Here is a 14,191-nt window from a genome sequence, read left to right as displayed (position 1 = left end):
GGAGCAGGTTCCCGTGAGGCCGTGAGTGGCCATTCCATTCCAATTCCATTTTTCAAATTGCCATAGGGTCCCATAACAATAAAAACAGACTTCCGAGACAATTTGAATAGTTTTGATACTCATATTGCTAGTACATTATTAAAATTTACAAATCATGTCCTAGTACTGTAACATTACTCCGGAAAATCCGTATTACTAAAAACCAGATCCATTATTGCGGTTCTATTGCACAGAATCAAAAAGTGGACGAGTTCCTGAATCCAAAATATCTAAAAGTGTCCAAATCGGTTAAAAGAAGCCATAGTTATGAGCATTTCAATTTGTGGGTACCCGGGTACCCTCGTTGGCCTGTTAAAGGTGTTTTTTGTTGGACACATAACTGTTAATCCGAAAGTTCGGAAAAAAAAACAATACGACAGCCCCGGTGCAAGTTTGACTTCGGCTGCTGTGTATGTAAACGTACGAGAGAAAAGCAAAAACACTGCTGAGCGTGCCTGTTAAATGTTCGTGAAAGTTCGGTTATTCGGTTTGGTGCCGTAGTTTGGTTTGGTTCGTTGATAGCCGTAAGCACAAAGCCGTACTAACTGTTTTTAAACCGGACTAACTTTTAAACCGGCCTAAAATATTTGGTAAGCTTTAATCAAACGATTCTGTCATTTATATGGCTGCGTTCTGATGTGCGTTACACGTCTATGTTAAAAAACAACAAATTCAAGTTAAATAAAATGAGTAAATTCATTCCGATATTTTCTTGCAGTAAAATAACTTTTCTTCGTCAAATATATCGTTCCATAGGGTTTGAGAACAATTTTGTCAACTTGTTGCCGATATGTTTCTGAACATAGAACTTTAACGTGTTGGATAGTTGAAAGTTGGCCGATGATGTGCAGTACTTTGTAGTGACATAATATGAACAAAAGAAAATAAATTGATATATATATATATATATATATATATATATATATATATATATATATATATATATATATATATATATATATATATATATATATATATATATATATATATATATATATATATATATATATCAATTTATTTTCTTTTGTTCATATTATGTCACTACAAAGTACTGCACATCATCGGCCAACTTTCAACTATCCAACACGTTAAAGTTCTATGTTCAGAAACATATCGGCAACAAGTTGACAAAATTGTTCTCAAACCCTATGGAACGATATATTTGACGAAGAAAAGTTATTTTACTGCAAGAAAATATCGGAATGAATTTACTCATTTTATTTAACTTGAATTTGTTGTTTTTTAACATAGACGTGTAACGCACATCAGAACGCAGCCATATAAATGACAAAATCGTTTGATTAAAGCTTACCAAATATTTTAGGCCGGTTTAAAAGTTAGTCCGGTTTAAAAACAGTTAGTACGGCTTTGTGCTTACGGCTATCAACGAACCAAACCAAACTACGGCACCAAACCGAATAACCGAACTTTCACGAACATTTAACAGGCACGCTCAGCAGCGTTTTTGCTTTTCTCTCGTACGTTTACATACACAGCAGCCGAAGTCAAACTTGCACCGGGGCTGTCGTATTTTTTTTTTCCGAACTTTCGCATTAACAGTTATGTGTCCAACAAAAAAACACCTTTAACAGGCCAACGAGGGTACCCGGGTACCCACAAATTGAAATGTTCATAACTATGGCTTCTTTTAACCGATTTGGACACTTTTAGATATTTTGGATTCAGGAACTCGTCCACTTTTTGATTCTGTGCAATAGAACCGGAATAATGGATCTGGTTTTTAGTAATGCGGATTTTCCGGAGTAATGTTACAGTACTAGGACATGATTTGTAAATTTTAATAATGTACTAGCAATATGAGTATCAAAACTATTCAAATTGTCTCGGAAGTCTGTTTTTTATTGTTATGGGACCCTATGGCAATTTGAAAAATGGAATTGGAAGGGAATGGCCACTCACGGCCTCACGGGAACCTGCTCCGGAATGTTCGTTCCGGGGTCAAATCCAAAACCACGAGATACAACCTACTGATGCAATTCCAAGAATTTTGATACCCATATTGCTAGTATTCCGTTGAAGTTCGCAAATAATACCCCAGCACTGGAACCTGCTTCCGGAAACCCGGATTCCCGGGAAGCGAATGAAGTAACCCGATTCATTTTTACCAAGCCCAAAAGTGGATGAGTTACTGAATCCAAAACGGCCAAAAGTATCGAAATCGGTTGGATATTACCTTAGTTAGTTTTTAGTTTTGTGGGTACCCGGGTACCCACGTCGGCCTATTACGTAGTAAAAAAATTCAGGAACCCATCCTCACTCCCACGCTTACTATATCAACAATATTATTAACCCAAAAGCTTGACTTAGTGAAGTTCTAAGATGTCACAAAGTTTCAATTTCCAGCTATGGATAAAACATAGGAATTTAATTAATTGAAACTTAAAAAGGTACCCGGGTACCGCGTCGGACACACAACGGTTAAAATAACATTCGAAATGACTTCTTCCAGTCCTGGTGACCGAAAACAAAACTGCTATGTGGCGGCATTCACGCTCGCCAAAGACATTACATGCATTGAACGACATTCATACGTACACCAACCGTGCAATTCGTCTATGACTTTCCTGCTCGGGCAGCGGCGTGAAAGTTTGTAAGCTTATGACGTTCATAAAAAATGTCACGTTTCCAGCCTTGCATGCAGCACTTTTACAATGAATCTGGTTCTACGCATCATTATAAAACTGTGTTTATAGCAGCATATACGATGATATGTAAAAAGTTGTCCCAGTTTGCCTTGAGTCAAATCAACAGCAGAAACTTATAATATCAGTATCCAAGAAGCCAACAACCAATGCTAATCAAATCGTCAATCGATCTTCACGCATATGGATAATTTATCTGAGCATGTCACACATCATTTGTAAGTAGGGGTTTGCCCACTACTCGGGTTCTTGTTTGCCCGGCGTACCCTTCTTTTCAGGGCGGCCTAGGTGCTTCAAAAGTAAACAAACAAATAAACTAAATTTACCAATTTTTATTTGCTGTGTCCACTCTCCCTCCACTTCACTACGGCTGCTGGTGATTCACTGCTGCGGGCGGAAAGGCGGGTGGCTTCTTCCGACCGGCCGGGTCAACAACGGCCGCGTTCTCCTTCGGTCGTATCTTCGTTGGCTGCTCCGGCAGCGGTCCTTGTCTTTTAGCTAGGGAGGTGAGCTTAGCTCCTTTGTTGGAACCTCCCTAGCGACGATGGCGAATTATCGCCGGATCTACTCGCTCCCCGCGAGAGATCCCAGAAGTCACCGCAGTGTATTTCCCAGGGAGCACCTTTGGCCACGCTGCTTCGCTCTCCTTGACGTTTAGCTGTGAAGGAGAGCTAGGCTCGCTCGGCTGATCCTTCACAGTGAGAGCGGAAAGGCGTCTTCTGGGTCCTTTATGGTTAGCCGGGGAAGCGAGTAGCTCCTTAATGATTAGCTTCCAAAATCGGCGACCCGACACCAGACTTTTTCCGAATGACCGGACCACACACCGACACACTGACGGATTTCACTTCTCGTCACACGCACGCACTGAACTTTATAACGGTGGCGGGAAACTGTGCCGAAAAAAAGAACAAATTTGGGACGTTTGTTCCTGGCTGTGGTCCGTAACTTTCTGTCTTATCTCGATGGCCGCCTTTTTCACTCCACCAAACAACCACCAAAAAACACACCACCGCATAGCTGTCATTGCCATGGTACAGCATAGTTAGCAATCACTTTTACAGCGAGAGGAGAGCGGAGACCTACCTAAACCCTATGTTTCTTATATACAAATGTTCAACAAAAATTACTACACCTATCTGCACAAACAAAACCGTTCATAAACGAGAAAATGAACAAAAATTTACAACTGAGCATAAATTTTCGTAAACAATACACTCTACGGAGAGAGTACGCACGAAAGGGTATATTTCCACCCAGTGCTCAATTGTTACCCTGACGGGTTACAATCTCGCCCACACCGGTTGGAAAAAAAAATTGGTAACACTTTTTTTTTCTAAACTAACAACTAACACCGATACAATAATAATAACGAAATGAATAAATAAATAAATAAACAAAGAAAAACTAACTACACCTAATTATTTCTTCCGCAATTTATAAATAATTCATCCAAAAAAATTAATCGACCGAGTGTCCTCATCGGTGAAATGTTTGCTCAAGTTTGGTCTGATAATACTGACAGCATACGCGAAGCGAGAGGCTATCAGCCATTGTCATTATTCGGCTATGGGTTGAATTCTAAATCCAATCCGAAAACAAGATCGGTAACAACTCGAAATTCCCAAAATTCTGCAAGTGGCATTGACAATTTTCAATGTTTCAACTTGCAGGGGAACGGTTGTCGGCATTATTTTGTTTGTTTCATCGACTGTCCAGAAATGTCTTTCGTGTTCTTACGGTACCAGTACTACACGCCTGTGTTGGGGTTTCTTTCCAAATACATTCATACACTAATCTCATTCATTCATCCTCAATCAGTGGCCTAATCGATCATTCACATTCCGATAAGCACTTCGAATTGACCCCAAAACAATTTCATCTTATATGTGTGAATGATTCATTCCTTCAATACGATTCTGCACTCATACATTCACACATACCATACCGCTTAACACGTCATCGTTTCTCCCACTCACAGACATTCCGGACAAAAAGTTTGCATATTCGTCCCTTTTCGCCTCAAAACGCTTCGTACATTGGAAAAGAAACGTTTGAGAGGGACCAAAGAATGTCTTTCGCATAATTTAAAAATATCGAAATGATTCCTGCTGGAATCAAACGAACCATCCCAGGTTTAACCACAAACCCAAAATTATGCGAAATAAAACTTTATTATTTGATTCGAAATCGAAGACGCGGTATCGTTTTACCCCATTCGCTCTTCCACTCACACTACTCTGATCCAAATCGGGCTACACCTGCATGATGCAGAGCATTGATGCGAACATCAGGGAAACTGTCAAAATTGATGATGATATCATCCATCTGAATGGATGAATGAATCATCCTCAAAATATAAATAAAAACAAAACAGTTCGCGAAATCGGTTCGCAAACTGTTTTTATTCGCGGTTTTTTTCATTTACGGTCGGCTCCGGAGTAGTAGTCGCGCAGGAAACCCATTTCCCCGAGTGTTGGGTCCCTGTTGGAAAAGGGAGTAGTGATTTTCTTGTCAGATTGTGCTCCAAACAAGGAGATTTTATATAATTTAGTGCACCCGTAGGTGCGAGTGTTCCCCACAGAAAGGGGTTTTTGAAAAATTTTATGTTGCCGAACACGGCAGAAGAATGATGTGTATGCATCCGGCGGTGAAAATGGCGGTTGAACACTTCCGAGGTTACTTGGAAGGTTATCATTTTCGACTGGTCACTGATTCGTCAGCGATTACATGGATACTGAAGACTAAATGGAAAACCAGTTCACGTTTGAGTCGTTGGAGTTTAGAATTGCAACTCTACGACATGTCTATTGAGCACCGGAAAGGCAAGGACAATGTCGTTCCAGATGCGTTATCCCGGGCCGTAGCAGCCGTTTCAGCTTTGTCCACCTCAGACTGGTACTGTTCCATGAAGTCCAAAGTTATCCAAAATCCTGATGATTATGCCGACTTCAAAGTGGAAAATGATCAACTTTTCAAGTATGTAAACTCGAAAGTTGTTTCGTGCGACTCGCGGTTCAGTTGGAAACTCGTCCCAGCACCCGAGTTCCGTCATGATTTGATTCAACGTAGTGGCCTCGTATGGGATCTGAAGTACGAAAGTTTATTCGAGAATGCGGGACGTGCAAGGAAAGCAAAGCTCCTTTCGTCCCAGTCCAGCCCGAAATGGGTCAGTCGCGTGCGACTAATGCACCATGGCGAATGGTTTCTGTGGACTATATTGGTCCTCTTCCAAAAAGCAAACGTGGCAATCAACACTTGCTTGTCGTCCTCGACGTCTTCAGCAAGTACGTCATGTTAACCCCAGTTCGCAAAGTCGCTAGTACGTCACTCTGTACGATACTACGCGAACAGTGGTTCAATCGCCATGGTAGCCCGGAAATTCTGCTGAGCGACAATGCCTCCACTTTCACCTCGAAGGAGTTCAGTCAATTCATAAAAGAAGCCAACGCCATTCCGGGAGAACTCGACCGTTGTAGTCCCGGCCGGTCGGAAGAAATTGCCCGCCTTCCCGCCAACAGTAGCAGCAGATCGACGAGATCCAGCAGCGCACAGTACAGGAAGAGGAAGTAAAGGAATAAAAGTCGGTAAATTATTAATTTATTGTTTGTTTACCTTTTTTTGTTGTGTTACGAAATCCGAAAGTCTTGGTAGAAGCACCTAGGCCGCCCTGAAACGAAGGGTACGCCGGGCAAACAAGAACCCGAGAAGTGGGCAAACCCCTACTTACATTTGGCGCCCCACGTTGGGCGCCAAATGTAAGTAGGGGTTTGCCCACTACTCGGGTTGTTGTTTGCCCGGCGTACCCTTCTTTTCAGGGCGGCCTAGGTGCTTCTACCAAGACTTTCGGATTTCGTAACACGATCATTACAAACAATGATTATTATCAAAGATTTAGCATTTTCTTCGGTTTGCCCACTACTCGGGTTCTTGTTTGCCCGGCGTACCCTTCTTTTCAGGGCGGCCTAAGTGCTTCTACCAAGACTTTCGGATTTCGTAACACGATCATTACAAACAATGATTATTATCAAAGATTTAGCATTTTCTTCGGTACGTTTAATAACTTCATGTAAAGAATATGTTGTATTCTAGCAATAGAGGGAAATTTGGGATTAGTTGTTTGTTTTGCTGTAGATATATTTGCCTTCAACCTTAGGGTGCTCATATTGCCTCACTTTCCCATAGTTCACACGTAAAATCTGCTTTGTTGACAGATTTCTTGGATTTTCGTATTTTAAGGTTATTTGAATAACTATGTAATACCATGAAGATTATATTATTTTCTCTTATTTTTAATGAATTTGAGCGCTTATTATTCTCAATGATTAAGATGGATTTTCGTTACTTGTTATTGAATATTGAAATGTCTACAGAAGTCTAAGCCACGAACGCGCTTTGCAGATAGATACTATCTTGAAATCGAACCATCAGCGACCAGAGCCAAGAGCCTATCGAGTTGCATCGAAGCTTTTGGAGTTTTACTGCGATCAGGACTTGGAATTGGTGATGGAGTACGTATCGGGTTCAATTCCATATCATCCTAGAATATTTCCCAAGTAACCATAAGCATTAAGCCATTGCACTATATTGGCTATAGACAGGGCCGTCTTAAGACCACTCGGGGCCCTGGGCACAACTGAGCAGATGGGCCCCTATAATTGAACAGGTATAAACTGCTGTAGAGTAGGATGATCTAAAAATGGTCCCCAACATCAGGGAACCATCTACGCTACCTTGAGATATGTCAATGTCGACGATTCATTCAATAATTGTCCTTACACTATGGCAAGCTAGGAAAAATATTTAACAATATGCCGATAGAATTCAACTCATTAATAGATGACGACTTGCTCTATCCCGGGTAATAAAAATGCCGACTCCTTAGCAAAGGTGGGCGCATTAGAAGGTGACATTTATGAAAGACTAATTTGCTTCAATGAATTTTTCAGCATTACTCATCACAGAGCCCTCGAAAGTTGGCAAACTTCATGTAGCAATGAGAAACTAGGAAGAAGACTACATTCGATAATCCCTAAGGTATCGACGAAACCTTGGTTCGGGGGGATGAATGTGGGTCGGGATTTCATACGTGTAATGTCCCTGCGTATGTCCAACCACTACACATTGGATGCGCATTTGCGGTGTATTGGACCTGCAGAGAGCAGTCTGTGCGCTTGTGCCGAGGGCTATAGCGACATCGAGCACGTTGTCTGGGTGTGCGCCGGGTATTGTGACGCCAGGCCTCAGTTTTAGGATTACTTTTGGGCCCGAGGTAGACCACCCAATGTCCCAGTTCGTGATATTGTGGCAAATCGCGATCTCCCATATATGTACCTCATTTACGTTTTTATAAAAACAATAAATATCCCAATCTAGCCCACCTCCTTTATTTCAAGTTTTTAGAAGTTCCCTGTCCTGCATTATGGAGCCGACCAGCACCAGAGTGCCACTATGTGCCTGCCATCGCTCTTACCACGTCTGCACAAAATGAAGCGAGAACGGGTCGATGATCTTGATAAATTCTCTGCGGGTACGAAGAATTCCATACGTCAACCCGTTCCTTAACATCTTGTTAGCCTCTAACTCATGCCGCTGATCTCCCGTTTGCCTGAAAGTTGCAAGTTTTGTTCTTCTTCCCGTCATTGTGTCTGTCTACTCTCCCCTGTCTCTGGTACAACTACTGCTGCTGTCAGGGCCGTCTTAAGACGACACGGGGCCCCTGGGCACTATTGAGCTAAGGAGCCCCAATAATTGAAATTAGATTCCTGCTCCGAGCAACTTTATAGGTACCATTTGGGTCCTAGATCAACTGTGCAAATTCTTAGCTTGATCCCTGAAACTGTATTTTTGCACCCACTGAGTTTACATGGGATTTTGTATGAGAAAATTAACTTTCACAAAATAATTCCTCCAGGAGTCGCCCATTGCCTCCTAAAAATAAATTGTTATGTGGCTTTTATTGGAAATACAACGAAGAAACAAAGTCTCGAAGCCAACGATACGATATGATGCTTCAAAAAAAAGTTAGTAAGCATCAGAAACTGATTGATACTCTGACGTTTGATAAAGTATTAATTTTTTCTAGCACCACTGCTGTTGGTTGTCCAATTAAATGCAATTTTTTTGATCACCGCTTAATGTGTCTATTTCAATTATCTAAACTGTTTGGCCACTTCACAAGAGTTTTGAGAGATAAACTGGGGCTTATTTTGTACATAATAAATGACACTTAAAATTTTGGTATATAATTCGACCTTCAGCAGCAATGATGCTATAAAAATTAAGATTTTCGTCAATCTTCAGGGCGTCAATAGGTTTTTGCTTAATAACTTTTTCCACAAGTATCAGATCGTTTCGCGGTCCTTGAGACTTTGTTTCCTTGACAAATTTCCTGCCTATAGATCTATTTACTTTTAGGTGGTAACGGGCGGCTCTTGGAAGAATTGTTTTGCGAAAGTCGATTTCCCCATATGAAATCCCATATAAACTTTAAACTGTGGGCGCAAAAATATAGTTTCACCGTTTGAGCTTAAAATTTGCTGATTTGTTCTGGGACCTAAATGGAACCCAAAAAGTTACTCGGAGCAAAATTTAATTTTTTTATATAACCGTGTTCCACTCTAGTAAACAGCTGCAGAGTAGGATGATCAAAAAATGATTCCCAGCATTACATAATTATTTCTACTCCATGTCACCCTGAGACTCATTTCTAAATTTGTGCCAAATCAGTCAACCGTATTGAAAATGTTTTAAAAAATAAAGCGGGACTCAAAATGTATTGAGAACAAAGAGTATTGCAGGTTTTCACAACCAGGTGCCGTTGCTGATGTCCAAATCACTAAAAGCGGTGGTGTGAGTTCGATCTCAGGTGACGTATAGTGTAATGGACTCACCAACTACGCAATTGTCTTCCTAGACAATGTAATCTGACTTTCATAGTTGTAAGACGTTCTTTGAAGATTAAAAGTGCCTCAATCAAGAAGGAGGGATGTTGGAGCATGGTATGTTAAACGTCCATCAAACCAAAAACGAAGCGCACTGCTGTTCATGATTTTTGGAATACTTGATGTAGTTTGCACAAGTTCATTTACATTGTTTCGTTTAGTGTTGATCTTGATAGCTTCTTGATGCTCTTGATATGATGAATAGAAACAGAGTCGACTACCGACTTTGGAAAAATGCACTTTTTTTTTTCTTTTAATCGAATATTGTGAATTTACTTACAGGTGGTTGAATTCGGGAACCTTTGAAATCAATCTAAGCGCGCGAATCGCCTTGAAATTCATTCATTTTATTCTCATTACTTTCAGCCGGAATAGAAATTACGGTTCTTTAAAATATTATTTATTCATTGTACGAATTGTTGGTGAAGTTGCTTTATGTTATACATTCCGACAGACTTTTTGTGCATTCATTTATTGTGACCGTAATAATAATAGTATCCTTACTCAACAAATTGGTGTTTTGAAGACTGCTCTGGTGGTTGAGCGGCAAGCCGGAATGTGGGTCTGGGTTCATCCCCAGTACAACCCGTTGAGATCCTTTGATTTGAAAATTCTCTGGCTACATCTTCCTACGTGGGAGAAGTAAAGCCGACCGGTGTGATATCTAGGGTTCATTTAGTAGAATCGCTTCCCAGTGCGAAGAGGGACCGATAGAAAAGAAATGTGAATATTAACATTAGTTAGTTAGTTTTTAGCGTTTTGGATTCTCCTCGTCAGTAACTACCACCATCTTGGTGCCAGTTAGATGATTAATCTTAGATGCTAAAACCATCTCACTGGCACCAACATTATGCTAGTTACTGATGAGGAGAATCCCAAACGTTAAAAACCAACTTTAAGTTAGGTATTGTTCCGTTCGTACAAAACATCTACAAAAAATACTTTTTTCTGCGTCCCAACATTTTCACTATTCAGTGTTAGAAGTATTCAATACTTTAACTTCGTTCGTTTAAAATTGCGTTCAAAACGAAACATAAAAATACTCGAATCTATCAATATCATCTGTATAATTCGTTTCAATGCTTTCGTCATTTGTCCATAAACTGAGGTTTTGAATATAGCAAGGAAAAACTGAATTTTGAAAATTAAATAATTCCAATAGCACAAGAATGTTCTACTTGTGTGAAACATACTTTGAGGACACACCACAATACTCGAATATTTTTAAAAATATTGACACTAATAAATGTCCAAGATTCTACAAATATCCTCAAATGTACTTACATACTTACAAATCCGCCCAAAAAGTGTTGATTTTTCGAAGACCTCGAGAAGTCTCTTTAGGACGCTTCCATGTGGATTTTTTCGTTGACAGACTCAGATGTAACGAAGAAATATAATTAATATTTTGCCACATCTACAGATCGCTTGCCAAACAAGATTTTCTGGTTGGTTGGCTAACGTCCGGAGCCTTCCAAACTTTTTATAGAGAGTGTACCAAACGTTTCATTACGTTGTTGAAAATAAATTGAAACTTGAATCGAAATGTTGGATTTACGCTTGAATTGGCTCAATAGGCATGCAGTGCCTCGTTTCCTGCTGCTCTGATGCTTTTCAAACATCTTGTTCACCTGGAATACAGTACAATGTGCGATTCCGAGTTGCTACTGATCTATTGTTACCCACATATTAAAAAGTAATGAACAATCGAGTGCGACTTTTCTTTGAAATATAGTCTACAGAAGGATTTTATATTCATCTTAAGTGCGGGGCCCCCAAAATCCCGGAGCCCCTGGCCCTGGCCCAGTGTGCCCATGCGTAAAGACGGTACTGGCTATAGATTTGCACTAATGTTGCATTGAAACTCTATTACAGCATTAACAATGCAATAAAGCTCTATATTAGCAACAATAATGCATAACTGCACATCCGACATAAAGCATTATCGCTTGCCCTATATGCGTGTATAAAGCTGATATAACGCGTACATGCTTCAAGGATCTTTAAAGCATGTAAGCTTTACAAGTACATTTAGAGCCATTATAGAGCAAATAAAAAGCCGATATAATGCTATTGTAATGCAGTGGGTTTATTTGTTATGCAACTCTTCTTGAAGATTATATTCGGCATATTTCATTTCAATCGAACATATGCAATATAGTCCAGGGAGCAAACGCAGCGCACTTACCGTGAAGGACGACGCAAGGTACCTCAGTTCGAGACTTACTAAAGGTAATTTTCATAAAACATTTCATATTATGGGAGAACGAAAACCCATTAAGGATATTCGTTACAATGCATTAGAAGAGAGTCAATTACGGTTTTAAACAGAACATTTTATTTAAATTTTTTTGCTTATCATGCCGAAAAGAAATATAAGAAATGGTTTTAAAATCATGGCGGACAGCCAACTGAAGCTTTTTAATAGCATTAGTAATGCCAATATTAGGCTTTCAAATTTGACAATTGCACGTTGTGCTATATAATAGCATTAGTACTGCAGAAACGAGCTGTCAATCTCTGGACAGTAATAACACTATATTTCGCCTTTTCTGGCATAATACCGGCATTATATAAGTATTTAGGGCTTCACGGCTCTTAAAGACAGCTTTATATGTGGATCTAAAGCAAATATTAGGCTATGTTATAATGTGCTTATTGGTTACTTTGGTTCCGGGTAAGAATATCACCGGATTGCCTTGGGTTAGTGTTAGACATCTTTCAATAAAGGATTTGTGGATGATATAACTCGTAGTACCGATGTCTTGATCAGAAAGAAGGAGTCTTACAGAGTATTAAAAGAAAAGAGGGACATTAGGATCAATTCCCAATTACATCAAGTATCTTCCCGGGATAAAATTTTTCTTCTTGGACTCTGGTTGTTTGCGCAATATTCGAAATTTATCTCATTGCGTTCTTTTGATGGGAAAGTCTGCAAATGTAACCAGCCCAAGTCAATATAATAATTATCATTTAGTTAAATCATTCAGTTTACATCTTAGTGAGGAAATGAGGGGTATCATTTATGGGCAACATACTTATAAGTGATATTTGTAAAAAGGTACATCGACTATCGTTTTCTTACTTTTGTAGAAGATATCAGTATTGAAAATGGTGGCGTTCTGGAAATGATTGAATATTTGCAATTATGAATACCAAAATTAAACAACTCACAAATCATTACAACGCATCTTACCTTTTTAGTGGATCATGGAAGTGATAGCTCGATTTCTCCTTTGCTTCCCAGGAATCCATTTTGTTCCAGCTCATATTTTTCTTTTGGGAAGAACTTAAACCTCCATAATTGCTCTCAGATGAATACGGTGAAATCGGTGTCCGTGTAGGTATATCATCTATTTCGTCTCTGTTCGGCAGCTTGGGCCGAGTAAAAGATGAGTATTGATGTGGAGTTTGAGAGGAATGAGGTGTTTGCTGGTATGGTGTCATATAAGGTGTTTGGCCACTCGGTGTATAGGGCTGTAAAAATGAAAGATTTATTTAGTGCTATCATTTTGTTTTAATCAAGAAGCCGCGTAGTACACCTTACGGCAAACATTTTTGGGCGCAAATTGCTAATCAGACGATCATGCTTTTGCATGCTACATGCACCATAGGTGACTAATTAATGGCAGCATTGCTATATGTCGAAGTATCGAAGTAGCACATATAACAAACAACGGTAATTGAAAACAACGGCAATTGCATACTGGTCGAAATATGTTTATTTAGAACGAATTATGTGGTAGAGACTTAGCGGTAAGCATGAATTTAGTTGGTACCGCCACACGGTACTATCTTTTATTTTAGGATTGAGTATAGTCCGGTCAAAGACGTTAGTAACAGTCATTGCACAAATGGTTGCATCCTGAAGCCAAATAAAAGCAGTGTAAAAGCCGCCATGTTCCTCTTGCATGCATCTTAATAATTTGAATAAACTTTTCGACCTTTATGTGCAATATTATGACCCATGTTCAAGACTGGAAGAAGTCATTTCAAATGACATTTTAATGCGAAAGTTCGGGAAAAAACCAACACAACAGCACCGGTGCAAGTTTGACTTCGGCTGCTGTGCATGTGAACGGACAAGAGAAAAGCAAAAACGTTCGTGCTGCTGAGCGTGTTCGTGAAAGTTCGGTTATTCGGCTTGGTGCCGTAGTTTGATTTGGTTCGCTGACAATTACAAATGTATGTGTCTAACTTTCATCATCCGTTGCGTCGGAACTGTTGCAAATAAATTTCATAGCAGCGGTTCAAAATGAATGTAGTGAATGACATTCATGGCTTATATTTGCAAGATTGGAATATGCGGCAGTTCTTTTTTCGCTTGCTATAGGAAAGGACTGCAAGCAAAATATTAGTGGTCTAGTATCGTTGAAGAGGAAGTTGTTGGCCGTTGAAAATCAGTAGTTTTGTACATTTACAATGCGCATGGCGGCCCGCCGATGCGTCTAATGATTTTTTTTTAATTAACATAACAAGTTTTATATTGAAGGAGAAGTTGTTGCCATTGAAAATCAATAGTTTTGGACATTTACAATCCGCAGGGGG

The 14,191-nt window shown here is 39.7% G+C and overlaps 1 protein-coding gene across 2 annotated transcripts in view; it reads right to left on the bottom strand.

Annotated features, from left to right (window-relative positions):
- Window positions 1–14,191, bottom strand: part of LOC131690772 (transcription elongation factor SPT6) — a 752,894-nt gene that overhangs the window by 208,018 nt on the left and 530,685 nt on the right. The window contains exons 7-8 of one of the 2 annotated variants that reach the window (XM_058977965.1): window positions 12,840–13,120; window positions 12,729–12,765 (exon numbers count right to left, since the gene is read on the bottom strand). In XM_058977965.1, coding sequence (XP_058833948.1) covers window positions 12,993–13,120 — 128 coding nt within the window. In that variant the 3' untranslated portion in view covers window positions 12,729–12,765; window positions 12,840–12,992. The remainder of the gene's footprint in view (window positions 1–12,728; window positions 12,766–12,839; window positions 13,121–14,191) is intronic. The other variant, XM_058977166.1, reaches the window with a different exon arrangement.

Source organism: Topomyia yanbarensis, chromosome 1 (assembly GCF_030247195.1).
Source record: "Topomyia yanbarensis strain Yona2022 chromosome 1, ASM3024719v1, whole genome shotgun sequence".
NCBI lineage: Eukaryota > Metazoa > Arthropoda > Insecta > Diptera > Culicidae > Topomyia > Topomyia yanbarensis.
The sequence above is the reverse complement of the archived record's forward strand: the minus strand, read 5'-3'. Positions and strand labels throughout refer to the sequence as shown.